We start from the raw sequence: 25,384 nt of genomic DNA, 5'->3' as shown, positions 1-25,384 counted from the left end.
AGGGTCAGTGCTGAGGGAGTGAGCACCGGAGGGTCAGTGCTGAGGGAGTGCCGCACTTTTAGGGTCAGTGCTGAGGGAGCGGGCACTGTCAGAGGGTCAGTGCTGAGGGGGTGCTGCACCGTCAGAGGGTCAGTGCTGAGAGAGTGGACACTGTCAGAGGGTCAGTGCTGAGGGAGCATTGCACTGTCGGAGGGTCAGTACTGAGGAAGTAGGCACTGTCGGAGGGTCAGTGCTGAGAGAGTGGGCACTGTCGGAGGGTCAGTGCTGAGGAAGTGGGCACTGTCAGAGGGTCAGTGCTGAGTGAGTGGGCACTGTCAGAGGGTCAGTGCTGAGGGAGTGGGCACTGTCAGAGGGTCAGTGCTGAGTGAGTGGGCACTGTCGGAGGGTCAGTCATGAGGGAGTGGGCACTGTCAGAGGGTCAGTGCTGAGGGAGTGCCGCACTGTCGGAGGGTCAGTGCTGAGGGAGCACCGCACTGTCGGAGGGTCAGTGCTGAGGAAGTGGGCACTGTTAGAGGGTCAGTGCTGAGGGAGTGGGCACTGTCGGAGGGTCAGTGCTGAGGGAGTGCCGCACTGTCGGAGAGTCAGTGCTGAGGGGGTGGGCACTGTCAGAGGGTCAGTGCAGAGGGGGTGCTGCACCGTCAGAGGGTCAGTGCTGAGGGAGTGGGCACCGGAGGGTCAGTGCTGAGGGAGTGCCGCACTTTTAGGGTCAGTGCTGAGGGAGCGGGCACTGTCAGAGGGTCAGTACTGAGGGGGTGCTGCACCGTCAGAGGGTCAGTGCTGAGAGAGTGGACACTGTCAGAGGGTCAGTGCTGAGTGAGGGCCATACTGTCGGAGGGTCAGTACTGAGGAAGTAGGCACTGTCGGAGGTTCAGTGCTGAGGGAGTGGGCACTGTCAGAGGGTCACTGCTGAGGAAGTGCCGCACTTTTAGGGTCAGTGCTGAGGGAGCGGGCACTCTCAGAGGGTCAGTGCTGAGGGGGTGCTGCACCGTCAGAGGGTCAGTGCTGAGGGAGTGGGCACCGGAGGGTCAGTGCTGAGGGAGTGCCGCACTTTTAGGGTCAGTGCTGAGGGAGCGGGCACTGTCGGAGGGTCAGTGCTGGGGGAGCACTGCACTGTCAGAGGGTCAGTGCTGAGGGAGTGCTGCACTGTCGGAGGGTCAGTGCTGAGAGAGTGGGCACTGTCGGACGGTCAGTGCTGAGGGAGTGGGCACTGTCAGAGGGTCAGTGCTGAGGGAGCGCCGCACTGTCGAAGGGTCAGTGCTGAGGGAGTGCAGCATTTTCGGAGGGTCTGTGCTGAGGGAGTGGGCACTGTCGGAGGGTCAGTACTGAGGGAGCTGGCACTGTCAGAGGGGCAGTACTGAGGGAGTGGACACTGTTAGAGGATCAGTGCTGAGTGAGTGGACGCTGTCAGAAGGTCAGTGCTGAGGGAGTGGGCACTGTTGGAGGGTCAGTGCTGAGGGAGCGTCGCACTGTCAGAGGGTCAGTGATGAGGGAGCGGGCACTGTCAGAGGGTCAGTCATGAGGGAGTGGGCATTGTCAGAGGGTCAGTGCTGAGGGAGTGCTGCACTGTCGAAGGGTCAGTGATGAGGGAGTGGCACTGTCAGAGGGTCAGTGCTGAGGGAGTGGGCACTGTTGGAGGGTCAGTGCTGAGGGAGTGCCGCACTGTCGGAGAGTCAGTGCTGAGGGGGTAGGCACTGTCAGAGGGTCAGTGCAGAGGGGGTGCTGCACCGTCAGAGGGTCAGTGCTGAGGGAGTGGGCACCGGAGGGTCAGTGCTGAGGGAGTGCCGCACTTTTCGGGTCAGTGCTGAGGGAGCGGGCACTGTCAGAGGGTCAGTGCTGAGGGGGTGGGCACCGGAGGGTCAGTGCTGAGGGAGTGCCGCACTTTTAGGGTCAGTGCTGAGGGAGCGCTGCACTGTCGGAGGGTCACTGCTGAGGAAGTGCCGCACTTTTAGGGTCAGTGCTGAGGGAGCGGGCACTCTCAGAGGGTCAGTGCTGAGGGGGTGCTGCACCGTCAGAGGGTCAGTGCTGAGGGAGTGGGCACCGGAGGGTCAGTGCTGAGGGAGTGCCGCACTTTTAGGGTCAGTGCTGAGGGAGCGGGCACTGTCGGAGGGTCAGTGCTGGGGGAGCACTGCACTGTCGGAGGGTCAGTGCTGAGGGAGTGCTGCACTGTCGGAGAGTCAGTGCTGAGAGAGTGGGCACTGTCGGACGGTCAGTGCTGAGGGAGCGGGCACTGTCAGAGGGTCAGTGCTGAGGGAGCGCCGCACTGTCGAAGGGTCAGTGCTGAGGGAGTGCAGCATTTTCGGAGGGTCTGTGCTGAGGGAGTGGGCACTGTCGGAGGGTCAGTGCTGAGGGAGCGGGCACTGTCGGAGGGTCAGTGCTGAGGGAGTGCTGCACTGTTGGAGGGTCAGTGCTGAGGGAGTGGGCACTGTCGGAGGGTCAGCGCTGAGGGTGTGGGCACTGTCGGAGGGTCAGCGCTGAGGGTGTGGGCACTGTCGGAGGGTCAGCGCTGAGGGTGTGGGCATTGCCAGTGCTATTGTTGTGTGAGATGGAGGTCAGTGACCCACAGGGCTGCTGTTTGGATTCACGTCACCCTGCCCTCTCCCCGGTCCCAACCTGCCCTGGATTTGACCCAACCCAACGTGAGGGATGATTGAACCCCTTCTCACAACTGTGGGATCTTGCTGTGTACCAGTGCCTCAGGGAGGATGAGCTGATGGAAAAGCCCCACAGCAAGGGAAGGGAAGTCACTCGCTCCTGTGGCTCACTCCCAAGCACTGCCCCTCCCCCAGTACGCCAATCCAGTGACTCTCCCCCGCCACCCAGATACTGGGGGGGGGGGGGAAACACATCCCCCCCCCAAACAAATAGCCAATAGTCGAGCGGCCAACTCAGTCTACTGTGGGGTGCACCCACGTCTCTCTAGCTCCACCTCCACCCAACAGCAGGAGGAGGAGGAGATGAACAAGGCATGGGTAAATGGGGTGGGGGGGAAGGTGGGGAAAGGTTGGATCAACACACATTGCATTGCCTTCTGTGAATCCCCCTCTAAAACCCACACAAGGTCCAGCTCACCATTTTTAAGTTCATGTTTGACTGTGCAGCTGTCATCTTCTGTGCTGTCCTCCATGTTTTTTTTGTGTGTGTGGATTTGATGGAAACAAAACCAGGAAGATGGCAAGTATCTCTTGCAGTCCAAAAGAAAGGACGAGGTGGATTGAATTCGGCTGATCTCAGTGTCTGGGCGGCGGATCTAACACAATGCAGGCAAAAACACCTAAAAACATGTCCAAGGGAAAGGGGTGTGGAACCACAAGGAGAAGGGAGGAAGGAGGGTCGGTGAGGCGTGGGTGGATTCCTTGTCAATTTCAACCTCCAAGGTTAGGGAATTTCTGCTCAATTCCACCCTGGTGGTGGTGGTATCCTGTCAATTTCAAATGTTGCAGATGGAAGATACAATGTTGCCAATTTCAAGTGTCGATTTCAGATACAATGTTGCCAATTTCCAGTGTCGATTTCAGATACAATGTTGCCAATTTCCAGTGTCGATTTCAGATACAATGTTGCAAGGGTCTCATGTCGATTTCAGATACAATGTTGCCAATTTCCAGTGTCGATTTCTGATACAATGTTGCAAGAGACCCTCTTCTTGATTCTCCTTCCCCGTTTGGCGACCTCCCCCGTCGATTTCGCCCACTCCCGTCGCTGGGATTGACCTTGTCAGTTTCAGTTGCAACACTGCCCGCTCGGGATCCGGGTTGCATTCGCTCCCAGCTCGGAAACCTCGGGGTGAGGGGGGAGGTTTGAAGGTGGAATGACCCAAAATGCTCTGTCCACAAGTATAAAAACACCCAGATAAAACTGGTGGGGGGAGAGAGAGAGAGAGAGAGATGTCAGTTCAGCCACTGGGAATTCCCCACCATCCCCTTTGGAGATCTGGGACACTCACTTTTGCAAACTAGCAAAGGTTTGGAGAAGGGTTATATTCTCCTCCTCTCTCTCTCGCCTGATACCTGTGCCCTGCTCCCTGTCTCTGAATCCAGTCGGTAATGCGATTTCACTCCCCGCCCCTTGTGTGTCTGTGTGGTTTGGCGGCTCTCTCTCTCTCTCTCTGCATTCTTCCGGGAAATGTCGAGGGTTGGTTCAGATTACAGAGAGAGAGAGAGAAAATGCGAAACAGAACATTACAACACACACAAGCTCCGGTACGGAGGCCGCAAGAGATCATATTTCAACACCACTTTGCAAAGGCCTCTGCATTTGTAACTCCCAGAGGCTGGGAGATTTGGGGGGGGGGGGTAGAATTTTATTTAAAAATATGCTTACAAACAACGGGAAGCAGAATGCTGGGGCAGACTGAGACAGAAACGAGCCATAAACTTGCTCCAGTAGAGGCTACACAGCTCCTCCAGGGGCCTTCTGCTCCAGCCCTGTTTGCTTTGAGCTGTAGTTGTAACTTCTGCCCATGCCCTAGGTCACCTCGCAGTCACGTTCCTGATTATGGTGGAATAGGCTGTCACTCACCGGGGATGGGTTTAAGTCTACAGGAACAGTAAAGCAAGTTATATGTAGGGTGGCTTCGTGGTTAGCACTGCTGCCTCCCAGCGCCAGGGATACAGGTTCGATTCCACCCTGGGGCAATTGTTTCTGTGGTATTTGTACGTTCTCCCCGTGTCTGTGTGGGTTTCTCCAAAAGACATTTGGATGGGTATATGAATAAGAAGGGTTTAGAGGGATATAGTCCTCAATTAATTTAGGATAAATGGACAAGTTGGACCAAGAGTCTGTTTCCCTGCTGTACATATCTGTGCCTCGATGTGTGTTGGCCATGCTAAATTGTCCCATAGTGCCCAGGGATGTGCAGGTTAGGGTGGATTGGCTGTGCTAAATTGTCCCATAGTGTCCAGGGATGTGTAGGTTAGGGTGGATTGGCCATACTAAATTGTCCCATAGTGTCCAGGGAAGTGCAGGTTAGCGTAGATTGGCTGTGCTAAATTGTCCCATAGTGCCCAGGGATGTGCAGGTTAGGGTGGGTTGGCCGTGCTAAATTGTCCCATAGTGTCCAGGGATGTGCAGGTTAGGGTGGATCGGCTGTGCTAAATTGTCCCATAGTGCCCAGGGATGTGCAGGTTAGGGTGGATTGGCCGTGCTAAATTGTCCCATAGTGCCCAGGGATGTGCAGGTTAGGGTGGATTGGCCGTGCTAAATTGTCCCATAGTGCCCAGGGATGTGCAGGTTAGGGTGGGTTGGCCGTGCTAAATTGTCCCATAGTGCCCAGGGATGTGTAGGTTAGGGTGGATTGGCCGTGCTAAATTGTCCCATAGTGCCCAGGGATGTGCAGGTTAGGGTGGATTGGCCGTGCTAAATTGTCCCATAGTGCCCAGGGATGTGCAGGTTAGGGTGGATTGGCCGTGCTAAATTGTCCCATAGTGCCCAGGGACGTGCAGGTTAGGGTGGATTGGCAGTGCTAAATTGTCCCATAGTGCCCAGGGATGTGCAGGTTAGGGTGGATTGGCAGTGCTAAATTGTCCCATAGTGCCCAGGGATGTGCAGGTTAGGGTGGATTGGCCGTGCTAAATTGTCCCATAGTGCCCAGGGATGTGCAGGTTAGGGTGGATTTGCCGTGCTAAATTGCCCCATAGTGCCCAGGGATGTGCAGGTTAGGGTAAATTGGCCGTGCTAAATTGTCCCATAGTGCCCAGGGATGTGCAGGTTAGGGTGGATTGGCCGTGCTAAATTGTCCCATAGTGTCCAGGGATGTGCAGGTTAGGGTGGATTGGCCGTGCTAAATTGCCCCATAGTGCCCAGGGATGTGCAGGTTAGGGTGGATTGGCCGTGCTAAATTGCCCCATAGTGCCCAGGGATGTGCAGGTTAGGGTGGATTGGCCGTGCTAAATTGTCCCATAGTGCCCAGGAATGTGCAGGTTAGGGTGGATTTGCCGTGCTAAATTGCCCCATAGTGCCCAGGGATGTGCAGGTTAGGGTGGATTGGCCGTGCTAAATTGCCCCATAGTGCCCAGGGATGTGCAGGTTAGGGTGGATTGGCCGTGCTAAGTTGTCCCATAGTGCCCAGGGATGTGCAGCTTAGGGTGGATTGGCCGTGCTAAATTGTCCCATAGTGCCCAGGGATGTGCAGGTTAGGGTGGATTGGCCGTGCTAAATTGTCCCATAGTGCCCAGGGATGTGCAGGTTAGGGTGGATTGGCCGTGCTAAATTGTCCCATAGTGCCCAGGGATGTGCAGGTTAGGGTGGGTGAGCTGGGGGGAAATGCAGGGTTACAGGGGTCGGCGTTGGGCGTGCTGTCTGGCTTGGATGCTCTTCGGAGGAGGGGTTCGGAATTGATGGGCTGAATGGCCTGCTTCCACCCTGCAACCAAGCCCAGTGATTCCTTCCATGGGCAGCTGCTTCAGGTGGAGAGGTAACATTGTGGGCACACGGTGATCTCCCTGTCCGGACCAAGTCTATCTGAAAGGAAAAGTCCCCTTTCCTTTCCAAAGGACAGTTTGCCTTTTCACAGTTGTGTGACTCACTGTTATTTGCAGGTAATTTGCTGACCCCTCCCCCCCGAGGGGGTGAATTTGTCTGGAACTGCTGGTGATTTCCACAACTATCAGTTTCTGTTTGTGTTGTCGACAGGTTTTTGTGAAAATTCACTCAGAGGAATGGGGGCGGGAGGCGCAGGCTGGGCCAGTATTTATTGCCCATCCCTAATTACCCAGGGGGTAGTTGGGAGTCAGTGATATTGCTGTGGGTCTGGAGTCACGTGTAGACCCAGTCTGGGTATGGATGGCAGTTTCCTTCCCAGAAGGGACCCTTGTTTCTGACAAGCAGCAGTGGATTCCTCATCATCACCCGACTCCAGATATTGATTGGTTTGATTTATTATTGACCCGTGTACCTGAGTACAGTGAAAGGTTTGTTTTGTGTGCAGTATAGCAGAGTATACCATACAAAGTGGGTGATAGAACAGAGGGAGGAATACAGCAGCAGAGAAGATGCACAGGGAGCGCGAGGTCAACCTGAGATTTAAAATTCGAGACGTCCATTCGTGACTCGGATAATAACGGGGAAGAAGCTGTTCTTGAATCTGATGGTGCGTGTGTTTGAGTTTTTGTATCTTCCACCCGCCGGAAGAGGGTGGGAGGGATTATAACCGGGCTGGGAGGGGTCTCTGATGATGTCAGCTGCCTTCCCGAGGCAGTGGGGAGTGTAGATGGAGTCGGTGGATGGAAGGTTGGGTTTGTGAGAGGGACTGGGCTGTGTTCACAGCCCCCTGGAGTGTCTCGCAGTCCTGGGCAGGGCAGCTGCTATACCAATGTATCCAGATAAAACCCAAGGACTAAAATTAACTTGTTAAAGTGACACCATCATCACACTGAGTACAAACAGTAAGTTGTACCTTCTAATACTGACCTTTATTTCAAAATGATTGGAGTATGGCCATTTGGATACAGAGCTGGCTTGAAGGTAGAAGACAGAGGGTGGTGGTGGAGGCTTGTTTTTCAGACTGGAGGCCTGTGACCAGTGGAGTGCCACAAGGATCGGTGCTGGGCCCTCTACTTTTTGTCATTTACATAAATTATTTGGATGTGAGCATAAGAGGTACAGTTAGTAAGTTTGCAGATGACACCAAAATTGGAGGTGTAGTGGACAGCGAAGAGGGTTACCTCAGATTACAACAGGATCTGGACCAGATGGGCCAATGGGCTGAGAAGTGGTAGATGGAGTTTAATTCAGATAAATGCGAGATGCAGCATTTTGGGAAAACAAATCTTAGCAGGACCTATACACTTAATGGTAAGGTCCTGGGGAGTGTTGCTGAACAAAGAGCCCTCGGAGTGCAGGTTCATAGCTCCTTGAAAGTGGAGTCACAGGTAGATAGGATAGTGAAGGCAGCATTTGGTATGCTTTCCTTTATTGGTCAGAGTATTGAGTACAAGAGTTGGGAGGTAATGTTGCGGCTGTACAGGACATTGGTTAGGCCACTGTTGGAATATTGCGTGCAATTCTGGTCTCCTTCCTATCGGAAAGATGTTGTGAAACTTGAAAGGGTTCAGAAAAGATTTACAAGGATGTTGCCAGGGTTGGAGGATCTGAGCTACAGAGAGAAGCTGAACAGGCTGGGGCTGTTTTCCCTGGAGCGTCGGAGGCTGAGGGGTGACCTTATAGAGGTTTATATAATTATGAGGGGCATGGATAGGGTAAATAGGCAAAATCTTTTCCCTTGGGTGGGGGAGTCCAGAACTAGAGGGCATAGGTTTAGGGTGAGAGGGGAAAGATATAAAAGAGACCTAAGGGGCAACTTTTTCACCCAGAGGGTGGTACGTGTATGGAATGAGCTGCCAGAGGAAGTGGTGGAGGCTGGTACAATGACAACATTTAAGAGGCATCTGGATGGGTATATGAATAGGAAGGGTTTGGAGGGATATGGGCCGGGTGCTGGCAGGTGGGACTAGATTGGGTTGGGATATCTGGGTCAGCATGGACGGGTTGGACCGAAGGGTCTGTTTCCGTGCTGTACATCTCTATGAGTTTATAGAATTAGAGAGGTTTTCTTAAAATGGCAGGCCGCAACCGGGGTAACGTGCAGAGATCCTGTACCGAGGGGTGGAGCTGCTAGCACTCGAGGCAAGGCCAGAGAAGATTCCCTCGGCTGCTCCCAGGTATGGAGGGCCTGCCTGATGAGGAGAGGTTAATAGGAACATGAGGAGTAGGAGCTGGAGGAAGCCATTCGGCCCCTCGAGCCTGTCCCTGCCATTCAATAAGATGGTGGCTGACCTTTCTGTGGACTCAGCTCCACCCACCTGCCTGCTCCCCAGAACCCTTCATTCCTTCATTGTTCAGAACTCTCTCTGTTTGCTGTAAAAACATACAGCGAGGAAGTCTCAACTGGGCAGGGAATTCCACAGATTCCCAAGCCTCCGGGTGAAGCTGTCCCTCCTCAGCTCCGTCCGAAACCTGTCCCCCCTTTATTTTGGGGCCGTACCCCCTGGTTCTAGTTTCAGTGGAAGCAGCCTCCCTGCTTCCATCTTATCCACTCCCTGCATCGTTTTATTTGTCTCTATAAGATTCCCTTCCTCACTTCCAAATCCCAATCAGGATAATCCCAGTCTCCTCATAAACCAACCCCGGAACCAACCTCCTCTCCAAACCCCTCCAGGGCTAGTCCATTCGTTCCCAAGTAAGGAGACCCAGACTGTACACAGTGCTCCAGGTGTGGCCTCACCAGCACCTTGTACAACTGCAGCATAACCTCCCTGCTTTTAAACTCCGTCCCTCTCGCGACGGAGGACAGTATTGCATTCAGCATCTTCATTACCTGCAAACTACCTTATTTTGTGATTCATGTAGAAGTTCACCCAGCCTGTTGTACCGTTTCACTCATTAAATAACAGCCTGGGCCTGGAATTTAGATAATCCTTTATTGGTCAGAGTACTGAGTACAGGAGTTGGGAGGTCATGTTGCGGCTGTACAGGACATTGGTTAGGCCACTGTTGGAATATTGCGTGCAATTCTGGTCTCCTTCCTATCGGAAAGATGTTGTGAAACTTGAAAGGGTTCAGAAAAGATTTACAACGATGTTGTCAGGGTTGGAGGATCTGAGCTACAGGGAGAGGCTGAACAGGCTGGGACTGTTTTCCCTGGAGCGTCGGAGGCTGAGGGGTGACCTTATAGAGGTTTATCTCCACGCTTCAGGCTCACTGCCTTTATTCCTGATGAAGGGCTTTTGCCCGAAACGTCGATTTCGCTGCTCCTTGGATGCTGCCAGAACCTGCTGTGCTCTTCCAGCACCACTGATCCAGAATCTGGTTTCCAGCATCTGCAAGTCATTGTTTTTACCTCCTAAATAGACAAAGTCTTTTCCCTGGGGTCGGGGAGTCCAGAACTGGAGGGCATAGGTTTAGGGTGAGAGGGGAAAGATATAAAAGAGACCTAAGGGGCAACTTTTTCACACAGAGGGTGGTACGTGTATGGAATGAGCTGCCAGAGGAAGTGGTGGAGGCTGGTACAATTGCAACATTTAAGAGGCATCTGGATGGGTATATGAATAGGAAGGGTTTGGAGGGATATGGGCTAGGTGCTGGCAGGTGGGACTAGATTGGGTTGGGATATCGGGTTGGCATGGACGGGTTGGGCCGAAGGGTCTGTTTCCGTGCTGTACATCTCTATGGCTCTATGGTCAGTATGGAAGGGTTGGGCCGAAGGGTCTGTTTCCGTGCTGTACATCTCTATGACTCTATGGTCAGTATGGAGGGGTTGGGCCGAAGGGTCTGTTTCGGTGCTGTACATCTCTATGACTCTATGGTCAGTATGGAGGGGTTGGGCCGAAGGGTCTGTTTCCGTGCTGTACATCTCTATGACTCTATGGTCAGTATGGAGGGGTTGGGCCGAAGGGTCTGTTTCGGTGCTGTACATCTCTATGACTCTATGGTCAGTATGGAGGGGTTGGGCCGAAGGGTCTGTTTCCGTGCTGTACATCTCTATGACTCTGAATGAGGGGTGACCTTATTGAAAACGGGGATGAGGAGCGATGCCATCTGCCCAAGGGGAGCCGTGGAATTGTCTACTGCGGAGGGCTCTCGAGGCTGGGTCATTAAAGTATAATCAAGGCTTTGGGGTTTGTTAGGACTCACTCCCCTGCTTTTCTTCAGTAGCTCTTCGACACTGTAAGTCTTCGCTTGCCAGGCAAATCTCTCACTGACCCTTCCCCCTCCCCCCGCCTCGTGTAATCCTCCCGGAAGGGAAGGGGCTGAATGAGGAACAGGAGGAATTTCGCAGAATGCGAGGTGATCTCCTAGATGGTGGACCCAGCCTCAGAAGCAGTGAGTCGGCTGTGCTGGATGTTATAACCTTCAGAGATACCCCCCCACACCATAATACAACACGGCACCCACTGCTCACTGAGGGAAGTGACTTTAATTCCACTTTTATTCGATATAATATACCAAACCCCGAATAACGTTCGCCTCCGATTTCACAATCGCACATTCTGCCTCGACCCCAGATCACCACAACCCTCAGGGTTCCCCCAATCACCTCCAACCCCCACCCTCAACAAACACCCTCCCCCTCTAACTCTCAATGCTCCACCTACTGGGAACTGGCCCTTCAGCTGCTCAGGGTCCTGTGCTCAGCCATTCCCTCTCCCTCTCTCACTCTCCCTCCCTCCTGACCCTCTCCCTCCTTCCCACCCTCCCTCCCTAATTCTCCCTCTCTCCTTCCCTGACCTTCTCCCTCTCCCCCCTTCCCTCCCTAACCCTCTCCCTCACTAACCCTCTCCCTCTCCCCCCTCCCTCACTAACCCTCTCCCTCCTTCCCTCACTAACCCTCTCCCTCTCCCCCCTCCCTCCCTAACCCTCTCCCTCACTAACCCTCTCCCTCTCCCTCCCTAATTATCTCCCTCTCCCCCTTCCCTCCCTAACCCTCTCCCTCACTACCCTCTCCCTCACTAACCCTCTCCCTCCCTAATTATCTTCCTCTCCCTCCTTCCCTCCCTAACCCTCTCCCTCCTGTTTCCTAAACCACTGTCTCTCTCTCTCTCTCTCCCCCCCAACTCTCACTCACTCACTCCTTCCCTTAACCTCTCCACAGATATCTTGCTCTCTCCTTCTTATTCGCTTTCTAAACCTCTCCATCCGTCTCGCTCCCTCTCATTCCTTTCTTAAGCCTCTCCACCTTGCTCTCTCTCTCTCTCTCACACACACACTCCTTCTCTCTTGACGCCTGCCCCTCTCTCTCTCTCCCTCCCTAACCCTCTGTGTTCGGTCTCTATCCTCCTGTGACATACCCTCCTCTCTGGGGTAACCCAGCTGACTAACCCAGTCTGGGGGAGTGGGGAGGGGGTGGGAAAGGGGGGGGGGGGGGGAGGAAAGTGGGGGATGTTTGAGATTTCCACTGGGAATTTTATTCATTTCCTTGAACGTGCCGAATCCCAAAACTCTGTCAACAATCACGGGCTCCGTGTTTACCGGCCCTCAATGATCCTGAGAATATCATAATCACGGGCTGGAGTTGGCACCTGACATTGCGTCAGCTATTTGACAACAGGAGGCCTCACAGCCTGAGTCCACCTCCGCTCTGTTTCAGTGCTGGCCTGGGGGGAGAGGGGTGTGTGTGGGGGTGGGGGTGAGGGGGAGGTTGATAGCGGTGGTTTACTGAACAAAGGGAGGGAGCTGGTCAAAGTGCTCAGACCCAACCTTGCCTCCCAGCCCACCCTCTCAGCGCTGTCCCACGCAGCTCCGGACGATGAGGTGGGAGTGGACTCCCACTCCACCCCCATCTCTCGAAGGCTGGGTGTCCCTCTCAGGCCATCGACATCCCACCCCGCCCCCACCCCCCACACCCTCCCCCAATCTCTCTAAACCATCGGTCCCTGCCCCTCTGAAGCTGATCACTTTCATTCCTGACCACGTTTCTGTCTAAGAAGCTTCCCCAGAGTGTAGCTCAGGACCAGGGTTGGAAATCTCTCAGCTCTGTGAAACAGCAGACCCATTTCAAACTGTCGATCCACCAGCCTCAGTTATTTTAGAAAGCCTATATAACACATCCTGGTCCCTTTAATGCTGTCTCTCAACTGGCGTGGGTCCCTTTAAGACTGTAGCTCCAACTGGCGTGGGTCCCTTTAAGACTGTAGCTCCAAGTGGCGTGGGTCCCTTTAAGACAGCAACTCAACTGGCGTGGATCCCTTTAAGACTGTAGCTCCAGGGGGCGTGGGTCCCTTTAAGACTGTAGCTCCAAGTGGCGTGGGTCCCTTTAAGACTGTAGCTCAACTGGCGTGGGTCCCTTTAAGACTGTAGTTCCAGTGCGTGGGTCCCTTTAAGACAGCAACTCAACAGGCGTGGGTCCCTTTAAGACTGTAGCTCCAGGGGTGTGTGTCCCTTTAAGACTGTAGCTCCAGGGGGCGTGGGTCCCTTTAAGACTGTAGCTCCAGGGGTGTGGGTCCCTTTAAGATAGCAGCTCCCCTAATCTGAGGTAACTCTGTAGACCTCTCCCCAGCAGCACCCCCCCTCCCCCCCCCCAACACAAATCAGCCCCTCTCCCCTCCCACTACCCGGGAGATGCTCTAGCCGGCTGATCGACTGTGGGGAGCGTCGCACTCCAACCCCAACCTCCCGGCATCCAACCATCAGGGGGACAGATCCATCGTCTGTGACAACAGCCCCCACCCGGAGCCCTCAGGAAGGGCACTGCATCACCCCCTGGGCGCCAGACACCCCCACTCCCCCACAGCTGGGAGAGAGGGCAGGTAGCAGTTCTGGGTGGGGGCAGGAGTTGGTGAGAGAGGGGGATGGGGACGGGGGCGAGGTTACAAAGTGGTGTGAAGGGGGTTACAGGAGCAGGGCCAAGACCAGAAAACAGAAGTGCCAGGCCGCTCGGCTCAGTTCGGGGTTTCACCATCTCCAGGAGCTGCAGGGAGGAACACAGAGGACAGGGTAAATACTCACACTCACACAGACACACATACACACTCACACACACACACACACTCACATTCACACACTCACACACACTCACATTCACACACTCACACACACTCACTCACACTCACACACACAGACACAGACACACACAGACACACACATACATACCCGGAGACACCCACACACACAGACACGCACTGACACGCACACACATAGATACACACAAAGACACTGACACACACAGACACACACACATATAGATACACACAGAGACACAGACACACAGATAGACAGACAGAGACAGACACAAAAAGACAGACACACACACTGACACAGCCCAACACTGACACATACACAGACACAGCGACACGCAGACACACACTGACACACAGAAACACACATACACACACACAGACTCACACACTCACAGACACAGACTCACACACACAGACTCACACACACACTGGCACAGACACAGACACACAGAGACTCAGACACACACAGCCACACACAGAAACACACACAGACCGACACACACACAGACACAGACATACACACACACACACTCACACATGCAAACACACACATAGACAAACACACACACAGACTCTCACACACTCACACACAGACACACAGAAACAGACACAAACCGACACAGACACTGACACACTGACAGATACACAGACACACACGCACAAACACACACGCACAGACACACAGAAAGACACACAGAAAGACACACAGAAAGACACACACACACAGACACATACAGAAACACACAAATAGACAGACACAAAGAGACAGACACACAGACATATAGACACACACACACACTCAAAGATTCAAATACACTATCCATACAACCCTCACCCGTCCCTAACGCAAGGCTGTGCATCACCACACAGTAAAGGATGGCCCTGGCTATTTGGCCAAGGAAGGCTTCATAAGACAAATGCAAAGGCTTCATAACCAGCCACAGACCAATGGCACAGGGTGGGTGGGGCTTGGGTGGGTTAGAGAGATTGAATAGCTCTTTCTGTTCTTTTAAACTGAAAGTAAAGCTCCCTCTACACTGTCCCCAATCAAAACACTCCCCAGGACAGGGACAGAACGGGGTTAGATACAGAGTAAAGCTCCCTCTACACTGTCCCCCATCAAAACACCACCAGGACAGGCACAGCACGGGGTTAGATACAGAGTAAAGCTCTCTCTACACTGTCCCCCATCAAAACACCACCAGGACAGGGACAGCACGGGGTTAGATACAGAGTAAAGCTCCCTCTACACTGTCCCCCCATCAAACACTCCCCAGGACAGGGACAGCACGGGGTTAGATACAGAGTAAAGCTCCCTCTACACTGTCCCCCCATCAAACACTCCCCAGGACAGGGACAGCATGGGGTTAGATACAGAGTAAAGCTCCCTCTACACTGTCCCCCATCACACACTCCCCAGGACAGGGACAGCACGGGGTTAGATACAGAGCGTTGAGTGTGATCAGGAAGAAGGTTTTGACTGTGTTTTGAGCACCACAAGCTGTTGAGGAAAGTCCCAGGGCCAGGATGGGGAGTGTGTGGTCAGTCACTTCCTCCTTAAGCACTGACATCCCAGCACAGCTCAGGAGAGATCATAGCAATGGGTTCAGTCCCGAGAGAGACAGTTCATAAATCCACTGACAGCACAGCGCTGCAGGATCAGTGAGCAGGTGGGATAGGGAGCAGGAACAGAGAACAGAGAGAGAGAGAGAGAGAGAGAGAAAGAACAGACAGCAAGAGAACAGAGAGAGAGAGAGAGAGAGAGAGGAGAGAGAGAGAGAGAGATCCAAGCCACAGAGAGACGACAAAAAGAGAGATTAAAGTGAGATCACAGATGGAGAGAGAGAGAACAGACAGTGAGAGAACAGAGAGAGAGAGAGAACAGACAGTGTGAGAGAGAGAGAGAGAGAGAGAGAGAGGAGAGAGAGAACAGAGAGAGGGGGGAGAGAGAAAGAACGGACAGCGAGAGAACAGAGAGGGGGAGGAGAGAGAGAGAGAGATCCCAGAGATAGACAGAGACAACAGAAATAGAGATCAGAGAGAGATCACAAATAGGGAGAGAGATAAAAAAAAATCACAGAGAGAGTGATCAGAGAGAGAGAGGGAGACAGAGAGAGAGAGAGAGAGACAGACAGACAGAAAGAGACAGAGAGACAGAGAGAGACACACAGAAAGAGAGAGAGAGACAGACAGAAAGAGAGAGAGAGAGAGACAGACAGAGAGAGATCATAGAAAGAGAGAGAGAGCTGAAGAGGGAGAAATTGCAGACATAGGAGAGACAGACAGAGAGAGAGACAGAGACAGAGAGAGAGAGACAGAGAGAGAGAGAGAGAGAGAGAGAGATACTGAGAGTTAAAGAGAGGGAGGAAGACAGAGGGACCAGGAGAGAAGAGCTCAGTGAGACTGGGGTGGGGGGGGAAGGAGAGAGGGGCAGAGCCTGGAAGATAACGAGGGAGTGTACGGGATCAGGGGAGGCGGGGAGAAAGTTCGAGAGAAGCAGGGTAGAGAGAGACGGGGGAGGTGACAAGGGGGGAGAGAGGGAGGGAGTGGGTGGGGGGGGGGGGGGGGAGGAGGAATGTTTTATTCCAAAAACATCAGCAGGTGGAGCTCAGAGATTCTTCCAACCTGCAGCAGACCGGCGCCTCTAGTTGCAGCACGGTGCAATTACAGCATGACGCGTTTACATAGGAAAATCCCGTTGGAAATGGGGAGAGGGAGACAGCGTCTGTGGACACGGGATGGGGAGTAAGTTCAACACGGATTGGGCGTGCCTTCTAGAAACCTCCCTCCCCCCACCCGATTCCGGAAGGTGCCGGAAATCCCGACGGAGCGGCGGGATGAAGAGAAAAGAAGAGGGGGGGGTGAACCTGCGTTGTTGTCGTCGTCGGCGACTGTCCCATCCTCCGGGAGTTTCTTCTGAGAACCTTGGCTCGACTCTGGATTCTTGGAAACTTCTGGAAGTCAAAAGCGGGGAGAGTTAGTTCACATCCCGCACCCCTCCCCCCTCTGCCGGCACCGACAGCGGCCCTCAATCCGATCTCGCCCACCGCTGGCAAGGGATGAATCCCAGTTCCCACGTGGAAGTGAGGCCATTCGGCCCCGTTCCTGTGCTTGCCCGTCCCCTTCCATACCCTCTCCCACCTTCGACGTCTATCTGAAAGGGCCCCACTGGACACATTTGTCAGTCGGGCCCTGTAGGAGGCTGGCCGAATGAGAGTAGGCCTCTCAGGGTGTCAGAGGGAAGGAGCTAACGTAGACGGACGCTTGGCTGTGTGTGGGGGGGAAAGCAGAGAGCGGGGATGAAAGGCTCTTTCTCACGGTGGTAGCCAGTGACAAGTGGTGTTGCACAGGGCTCAGTGTTGGAACCCCAACCTTTCAGAGCCTTAAGGCCATAAAACCATAAGAAATAGGAGTGGGAGTGAGGCCATTCGGCCCATCGGGTCCACTCCACCATGGCTGGTGGCCATTTCAACGCCACTCACCCACCCTCTCCCCATATCCCTTTAATTGCTTGCGAGATTAAGAATCTATCAATCTCTGCCTTGAAGACATTTAGCGTCCCGGCCTCCACTGCACTCTGCGGCAATGAATCCCACAGGCCCACCACTCTCTGGCTGAAGAAATGTCTCCGCATTTCTGTTCTGAATTGACCCCCTCTAATTCTAAGGCTGTGTCCACGGGTCCTAGTCTCCTCGCCTAACGGAAACAATTTCCTAGCATTCACCCTTTCCAAGCCATGTATTATCTTGTACATCTCTATTAAGTCTCCCCTTAACTTTCTAAACTCCAATGAATACAATCCCAGGATCCTCAGCCGTTCCTCGTATATTAGACCAACCAGGGATCATCCGTGTGAATCTCCGCTGGACACGTTCCAGTGCCAGTATGTCCTTCCTGAGGTGTGGGGACCAAAACTGGACATAGTACTCCAAATGGGGCCTAACCAGAGCTTTATAAAGTCTCAGTAGCACAGCGGTGCTTTTATATTCCAACCCTCTTGAGATAAGTGACAACATTGCATTCGCTTTCTTAATCACGGATTCAACCTGCATGTTTACCTTTAGAGAATCCTCGACTAACACTCCCAGATCCCTTTGTACTTTGGCTTTGCTAATTTTCTCACCGTTTAGAAAGTAGTCTATGCTTTTATTCTTTTTCCCAAAGTGCAAGACCTCGCATTTGCTCACATTGAATTCCATCAGCCATTTCCTGGACCACTCTCCCAAACTGTCTAGATCCTTCTGTAGCCTTCCCACTTCCTCAGTACTACCTGCCTGTCCACCTAACTTCGTATCATCGGCAAACTGCGCTAGAATGCCCCCAGTCCCTTCATCCAGATCATTAATATATAATGTGAACAGCTGTGGCCCCAACACTGAACCCTGCGGGACACCGCTTGTCACCGGCTGCTTTTCCGAAAAATAACCTTTTATCCCAACTCTCTGCCTTCTGTCAGACAGCCAATCCTCAATCCATCCCAGTAGCTCACCTCGAACACCATGGGCCCTCACCTTGCTCAGCAGCCTCCCGTGTGGCACCTTATCAAAGGCCTTTTGGAAGTCTAGATAGACCACATCCACTGGGTTTCCCTGGTCTAACCTACTTGTCACCTCTTCAAAGAATTCCAACAGGTTTGTCAGGCATGACCTCCCCTTACTAAATCCATGTTGACTTGTTTTAATCCCACCCTGCACTTCCAAGAATTTAGAAATCACATCCTTAGCGATGGATTCTAGAATTTTACCAACAACCGAGGTGAGGCTAATCGGCCTATAATTTTGTCTTGATCCTTTCTTGAGCAAGAGGGTTAGCTTATCTAGCGCTTTCTCCTTTGTAATGGCTATCATACTCAGCTCTGCCTCCTGACTCTCCCTAATTGTTGGGATATTAATCACGTCTTCCACTGTGAGGACTGATGCAAAGGATTTATTAAGTTCTCCAGCTATTTTCTTGGGAGTTGTAGTCGATGATTCTCTCAAGGTGAACTCGCAGGTTGAGTCAGTGGTTAGGAAGGGAAATGCAACGATGGCATTTATTCTCAGGACTTGACCATGAAATCAAGGGTGTACCAGAGGCTCTAGTCAGGCCACATTTGGAGTATTGTGCGCAGTTTTAGGCCTGGAATGACGGACTGGCCCTGGACGGTGTTCAGAGGAGGGTCACGAGACTGGGCCCAGGAATGAAACGTTTAACGTATGAGGAACATTTGAGAGCCCTGGGTTTATCCTCGATGGAGTTTAGAAGGATGAAGGGGATCGAGCTGGACGGAGTAGATGTTGGGAAGGCGTTTTGGTTGTTAGGGGAGACTAGGGACTAAGGGCACAGCTTTAGCGTAAAGGGAAGACCCTTGAGAATGGAGATGAGGAGCAACTTCTTCAGCTAGAGAGTGGAGAATCTGTGGAATTCATTGCCACAGGAGGCTGTGCAGGCCAGGTCACTGAGTATACTTAAGACGGAGATAGACAGGTTCCTGTGTATCAAGGAGATCACGGGTTACGGGGAGTAAGTGGGAGAATGGGGTTGAGAAACGTAGCAGGAGAAAGTGAGGATTGCAGATCAGAGCTGAAAATGTGTTGCTGGAAAAGCGCAGCAGGTCAGGCAGCATCCAAGGAGCAGGAGATTCGACGTTTCGGGCATAAGCCCTTCTCCTGAAGACGGGCTCATGCCCGAAATGTCGATTCTCCTGCTCCTTGGATGCTGCCTGACCTGCTGCGCTTTTCCAGCAACACATTTTCAGCTCTGAGAAACTTATCAGCCATGACTGAACAGCAGTACAGACTCGATGGGTTGAATGGCCTGATTTCTGCTCCCATGTCTTGTGGTCTTTACAAAAGGGCCCCAGAGGTAGCTCCTTGTTGAATACAAGGAATATCCTGGGAATATCAGGATAATTATTGGGGTGGGAGTGGGAAGCGGGAAGGATTGAGGGAGACGGAGCTCCATCGTCAGGACTACAGTGGGGCCTACTCGGAGGCTGAAGCCTCTTTGGGAGTTTGGCCAATGGGAGGGGAACGTGTGTTGAGTTACGTGCTTTCCCATCCGAATAGTCAGTCAGGCTGAGGCCACAGGATGTGTCTTATAGGATGTGGGCCATTCGGCCCATCAAGTCTATTCTGTCATTCAATGAGATCATGGCTGATCTGATCATCTGCTTTCCCTGTAACCCCTGGATTCCCTCCCTGATTCAAAATCTGTCTGCCTCAGCCTTACCATCCTCCATGACCCAGCCTCGACAGGTCTCTGCGGTAGATAATTCCACAGATTCACTACCCTTGGCGGGAAGAAATTCCTCCTCATCTCTGTCCTTTGTGGGTGACCCTTGTGCTGAGATGGTTCCCCTCTGGTCATTCAGGGGAAAACAATCTTCCCACATCTCCCCTCTCCAGTCGATCTCAGAATCCCCAGTCCCTCCATTTCAGGGCTGGTAACCCATAGCAACCGGACTGAGGCCTGCGACCTAGGCTTCTCTTGAGAGACCTTCCTTATTCCCCTCCACTGACCACCCACGCCGCCCCCCCCCCCCCACCTAACAGGCCTCTCTGAGGCTTCATCTCCACCACTCCCCAGCCGCTTGTCTGTGACCATTCGGCCCACTTGGGTGCAAGCCCATTCCCTGGATGCACACTCACTCCCTCCTCACTTACCACGTCCCCACAACGTCCACACTCCCCCTGCCTCTGACAATTCCGCCACATCCACTGCCCCTCGGGTCAACTCACTCGCACTCAGGTCAAAACCTTCTCCCTCCCCATCCCCATCCCTCTCAAACTCCGGCTCCCACAGAAGCTAGGGTAGGCCATTCAGCCCTCAGAGGCTGTTCTGCCCTTCAATACCATCATGGCCAATCCACAATCTCAGCAATGTGGTAGTTTGGGTGGCACGGTGGCTCAGTGGTTAGTGCTGCTGCCTCACAGCACCAGGGTCCCAGGTTCAATTCCAGCCTCGGGCAACTGTCTGTGTGGAGTTTGCACATTCTCCCCGTGTCTGGGTGGGTTTCCTCCGGGTGCTCCGGTTTCTTCCCACCGTCCAAAGATGTGCAGGTCAGGGTGGATTTGCCATGCTAAATTGTCCCATAGTGCCCAGGGATGTGCAGGTTAGGGTGGATTGGCCGTGCTAAATTGTCCCATAGTGCCCAGGGATGTGCAGGTTAGGGTGGATTGGCCGTGCTAAATTGTCCTGTAGTGCCCAGGGATGTGCAGGTTAGGGTGGATTGGCCGTGCTAAATTGTCCCATAGTGCCCAGGGATGTGCAGGTTAGGGTGGATTGGCCGTGCTAAATTGTCCTGTAGTGCCCAGGGATGTGCAGGTTAGGGTGGATTGGCCGTGCTAAATTGTCCTGTAGTGCCCAGGGATGTGCAGGTTAGGGTGGATTGGCCGTGCTAAATTGCCCCATAGTGCCCAGGGATGTGCAGGTTAGGGTGGATTGGCCGTGCTAAATTGTCCTGTAGTGCCCAGGGATGTGCAGGTTAGGGTGGATTGGCCGTGCTAAATTGCCCCATAGTGCCCAGGGATGTGCAGGTTAGGGTGGATGGACCGTGCTAAATTGTCCCATAGTGCCCAGGGATGTGCAGGTTAGGGTGAACTGGCCGTGCTAAATTGTCCCATAGTGTTAGGTGCATTAGTCAGAGGGAAATGGGTCTGGGTGGGTTACTCTTCGGAGGGTCGGTGTGGACTGGTTGGACCGATGGGCCTGTTTCCACACTGTAAGGAATCTATCTTCAGGTGTTGGAGGGGATTTGGAGAGACGGGACTGGTATACATGTGGGAGAAACGAGGGATAGTCAGCGTGGCTTTGTGTGAGGGAAATCGTGTCTCACAAACTTGATTTGAGTTTTTTGAGGGAGTAACCAAGAGGATAGATGAAGGCAGAGCGGTAGACATAGTTCACTTGGTCTTTAGTAAAGCCTTTGACAAGGTTTGGCAAGGTGGACCCATGAGTAAAGTTATACCACGTGGTATTCAGGGAGAGCTGGCCAATTGGACCCAATGGCAGGAGACAGAGGGTGATAAGGGGAGGGTTGCGTTTCAGACTGGAGGCCTGTGACCAGAGATGTTCCACAGGGATCAGGCCTGGGTCCACTTTTGTTGGTCATCTATATCAATGATTTAGATTAGAATATAGAAGGCACGGTCAGTGAGTTTGTGGATGAAACCAACATTGGTGGCAGAGTGGACAAGGAAGGTGGTTATCGAAGATTGCAAAGGGATCGTGATCAATTGGGTCAATGGGCTGAGGAGTGGCAGATGGAGTTTAATTTGGATAAATGTGAGGTGCTGCAGTTTGGTAAAACACATTAGGTCAGGGCTTTTCAATTAATGGTAGGGCCCTGTGTAATGTTGTAGAACATGGAGACCGAGGGGTTCAGGGACATAATTCTTTGACATTTGCAGCACTTGTAGACGGGGGGTTAAGTAGGTATTTAGCGCATTTGCCTTCATTGCTCAGTCCTTTGAGTGTAGGAGTTGGGGCATCAGGTTGGGGTTGTACAAGACATTGGTGAGGCCTCGTCTGGATCACTGAGTCCAGTTCTGGCTGCCCTGTTACAGGAAGGATATTATTAAACCAGAGAGGGTTCAGGAAAGATTTACCAGGATGTTGCCGGGATTGGAGGGTTTGAGTTATAAGGAGAGGCTGGGTCTGTTTTCACTGGAGCGTGGGAGGCTGAGGGCTGACCTTATCGAGCTTTATAAAATCATGAGGGGCATGGATGAGGTAAATAAGCAAGGTCTTTTCCCCCTGGAGTGGGGGTGAGTCCAAAACTAGGGTCATATTTGTAAAAGGGGAGAGGAGTAAGATTTAAAACAGAGACGAGGGGCAATTGTTTTTTTTCCCCACGGAGGGTGGTTTGTGTGTGGAATGAGAATGGGGAGGCACAATGACGTTTAAAAAAAACATTTGGATGAGGACATGAGTAGGAAAAGGTTTGGAGGGAGATGGGTCAGGAGCAGGCAGGTGGGACGAGGTTAGTTTGGGGATTTTGGAGCGGAGAGACCAAAGGGTCTGTTTCCATTCTGTGTGACGCTATGATAGCTTCCTGCTTCCTCATCGTTTCCCTTGATACTTATACAACCTACAGAGTCAAAGATCGTGCGCAGGTTATAGTCCAACAGGTTTAATTGGAAACACTAGGTTTTGCAGCGACACTCCTTCATCAGTAAACCCCACAGCTACCTGAATTTTAACTCCGTACACCCCAGCCCAACCCCCTGCCACATCAACACCTACAGAGGTATCCAGTTCGCTCTTGGATTTACTCAGTGAGCTGCCCTCTGGGTTTCCGTGGGAGAGAATTCCACAGGGACAACGCTTCCTGATCCCAGGCCTTCCATCCTTTCCCGAGATGGTGTGGGCCACGCCCTCCCACCGTTGGCTCGAGACTCCCCAGTCAGGGAGAAAAAGTGTTCCCTACATCGTGTCCGACTCCCCCCTGGTCACGACTCCCGGGATGGTGTCAGTCCGGCCCCTGTTACACTACCACGTGCCTCAGTCAGATCCCCATCTCTCAACCTCCTAGGGGAATCCAGGCCCAGTCCGATGGGATTGTCCTGCGTTCCCCTGGCATTTCGAAGACCAATCTTTCTTGCGTTAGATCGGGAGACGGAAGGAACGCACGCCATACTCCCGGTGTGATCCGTGAAACCACGGGGGGGAGACTCCCTTGGTCTGAGCTTGAGTGGGAAGACTCGGGAGTTGATTACCTGTGGAATCCAGGATGGGATCACTGTCGCGGCTGACGGTGCTACTGCAACTGGGGGAAGAGTCGGCCCCTTCCGCCTCGTCATCTTCACTCTCCGTCGGAAACCAGCCCACCCGGCGCTGCCGGAATCGCTGCCGAGGGTTTTCCGAGCTGTAGATCCGGGAGCTCAGCTTCCGGCGAGGCCTCAGCATGACCTTCCCATCCTCGTAGGAGGCATCCGCCTGCGCGTTCCGCGGCTCCCGGCTCAGAGTGTCCGAGACACCTGGACATCGCAAAAAACCCCGGACCGGGTGTGGTCAGCAAAGTCACCCAGTCCGTCTGTCCACACCCCACCCCTCCCCTTCCCCGTCCCTCAAAGCCCAACCCCCTCCCCCATTGAAGACCCTCTCTCTGCACCCGACTCCACACCCAAGACCCTCCCTCTACACCTGACCCCTCCTCATCCAAGACCCTCCCTCAAAACCCTATCCCCCATCAAAGACCCTCCCTCTACACCCGACTCCCCATCAAAGACCCTCCCTCTACACCCAACTCCCTTTCAAAGACCCTCCCTCCACACCCAACACCCCAAAGACCCCCCTTACACCCGACTCCCCATCAAAGACCCTCCCTCTACACCCAACCCCCAAAGATCCTCCCTCTACACCCAACTCCCTTTCAAAGACCCTTCCTCTACACACAACCCCCAAAGACCCCCCTCTCCACCCAAACCCCATCAGAGACCCTGCCTCTACATCCAACTCCCCCAAAGACCCTCCCTCTACACCCAACCCCCATCAAAGACCCTTCCTCTACACACAACCCCCAAAGACCCTCCCTCTCCACCCAAACCCCATCAGAGACCCTGCCTTTACATCCAACACCCCCAAAGACCCTCCCTCTACACCCAACCCCCATCAAAGACCCTTCCTCTACACCCAACTCCCCATCAAAGACCCTTCCTCTCCACCCAAACCCCCAAAGACCCTCCTCTCCACCCAAACCCCATCAGAGACCCTGCCTCTACATCCAACTCCCCCAAAGACCCTCCCTCTACACCCAACCCCCATCAAAGACCCTGCCTCTAAACACAACTCGTAAAGACCCTCCCACTACACCCAATCCCCAGCAAAGACCCCCTCTCTGCACCCGACTCCCCATCGATGACCTTCTCTGTACACCCAACCCCCCTAAAGACCCTCCCTCTACACCCAACCCCCCCAAAGACCCTCCCTCTACACCCAACCCCCCCAAAGACCCCCTCTCTGCACCCAACCGCCGTCCCTCTGTTGTGGACCATCCCTGTACACCCACCCGGTGGAGAGGGGAGGGTGGAGGAGGGGGCTGGGCAGTGGTTGCCATACCGACGGCTCTGGAGGCTGTCTGGAGTTGCTCCGGGGTTTCTGCGGGGGGGGCACCGTCGGCGGTGTCGAGGCTCCCCCCCGGATTGATCAGGATGGGCCTGAGCTGGTCCTTGCTGAGCTCCTTGCGCGGTTTGATCAGCTTCTTCATCTTGTCGGCGATCCAGTTCCCCTTCCTGCCGGGGAGGGACAGAGGGGGACGGTGTCAGTCAGTCAGTCTGGGGGGGGGGGGGGGGGCGGAGGTTCAATCCCCAGGGGGTGGGGGAATGGCTCGGCTCGCTCCCCACCCCACCCCACCCCACCCTGGCAGGCCTTACCTCCTGGGTAGGGCTGGGTCAATCACTCTGTACTGGTCCATGATCTTCTCCACCAACTTTTGCTTCTCCCTCCTCAGCTCGTTCAGTTTGTCCCTGACGGGGGTGGGGGGGCGTGTGGGGGTGGGGAAAGAGAAAGACCAAAGTTAACCAGGGGTGTTGCAGGGAGGGGGAGCGGGGTGGAAGGAAGGGGCAACAGGGTGGGGTTACCAACGCGCGGAGTGTTCAGGGGAAGGGCGCTGTAGCCCCAGTGCATTGTGGGGCCGCTCCCTCAGAGCGAGGGGGAGGGGAGGCCGCAGTGGGAGGGGGGTTGGGGGGGAGGGAGGTTTATCCCGAGGGTCAGCGTGCCTCGGACGAGGGGACAGGAGGGTCCCTTCTGAGTAACCACAGCTCCCAGGAGTGGGAGTAGGTATTCGTGGGAGTGAGTGTTAGTGCGTGTGTGAGTGTGTGTGTGTGTGTGTGTGTGTGTGTGTGTGAGAGAGAGAGAGAGAGACAGCAAGTGTGAGTGTGTGTGTGTGTGAGAGAGAGAGACAGCAAGTGTGAGTGTGAGTGAGTCTCGATGTGAATGTGTGTCTGAGAGCG

At 53.7% G+C, this 25,384-nt stretch overlaps 2 protein-coding genes across 2 annotated transcripts in view; both read right to left on the bottom strand.

Moving 5' to 3' along the window:
* The window catches only part of LOC132811100 (ribosomal protein S6 kinase alpha-5-like), a gene marked incomplete at its 3' end in the record, with an annotated part of 45,015 nt that extends 40,881 nt beyond the window's left edge, over positions 1 to 4,134 (bottom strand). The window contains exon 1 of the mRNA XM_060822759.1: positions 3,070 to 4,134. Coding sequence (XP_060678742.1) covers positions 3,070 to 3,124 — 55 coding nt within the window. The remainder of the gene's footprint in view (positions 1 to 3,069) is intronic.
* An 8,909-nt stretch (positions 4,135 to 13,043) lies between these two features.
* The window catches only part of LOC132811101 (girdin-like), a gene marked incomplete at its 5' end in the record, with an annotated part of 20,164 nt that continues 7,823 nt past the window's right edge, over positions 13,044 to 25,384 (bottom strand). Inside the window, 5 exons of the mRNA XM_060822760.1 lie at positions 13,044 to 13,402; positions 16,319 to 16,405; positions 23,150 to 23,410; positions 24,492 to 24,664; positions 24,806 to 24,898. Coding sequence (XP_060678743.1) covers positions 13,374 to 13,402; positions 16,319 to 16,405; positions 23,150 to 23,410; positions 24,492 to 24,664; positions 24,806 to 24,898 — 643 coding nt within the window. The remainder of the gene's footprint in view (positions 13,403 to 16,318; positions 16,406 to 23,149; positions 23,411 to 24,491; positions 24,665 to 24,805; positions 24,899 to 25,384) is intronic.

The sequence above is a fragment of the Hemiscyllium ocellatum genome, unplaced genomic scaffold (assembly GCF_020745735.1).
Source record: "Hemiscyllium ocellatum isolate sHemOce1 unplaced genomic scaffold, sHemOce1.pat.X.cur. scaffold_2085_pat_ctg1, whole genome shotgun sequence".
Taxonomy (NCBI): Eukaryota; Metazoa; Chordata; class Chondrichthyes; order Orectolobiformes; family Hemiscylliidae; genus Hemiscyllium; species Hemiscyllium ocellatum.
This window is presented reverse-complemented; position numbering and strand designations above follow the sequence as displayed.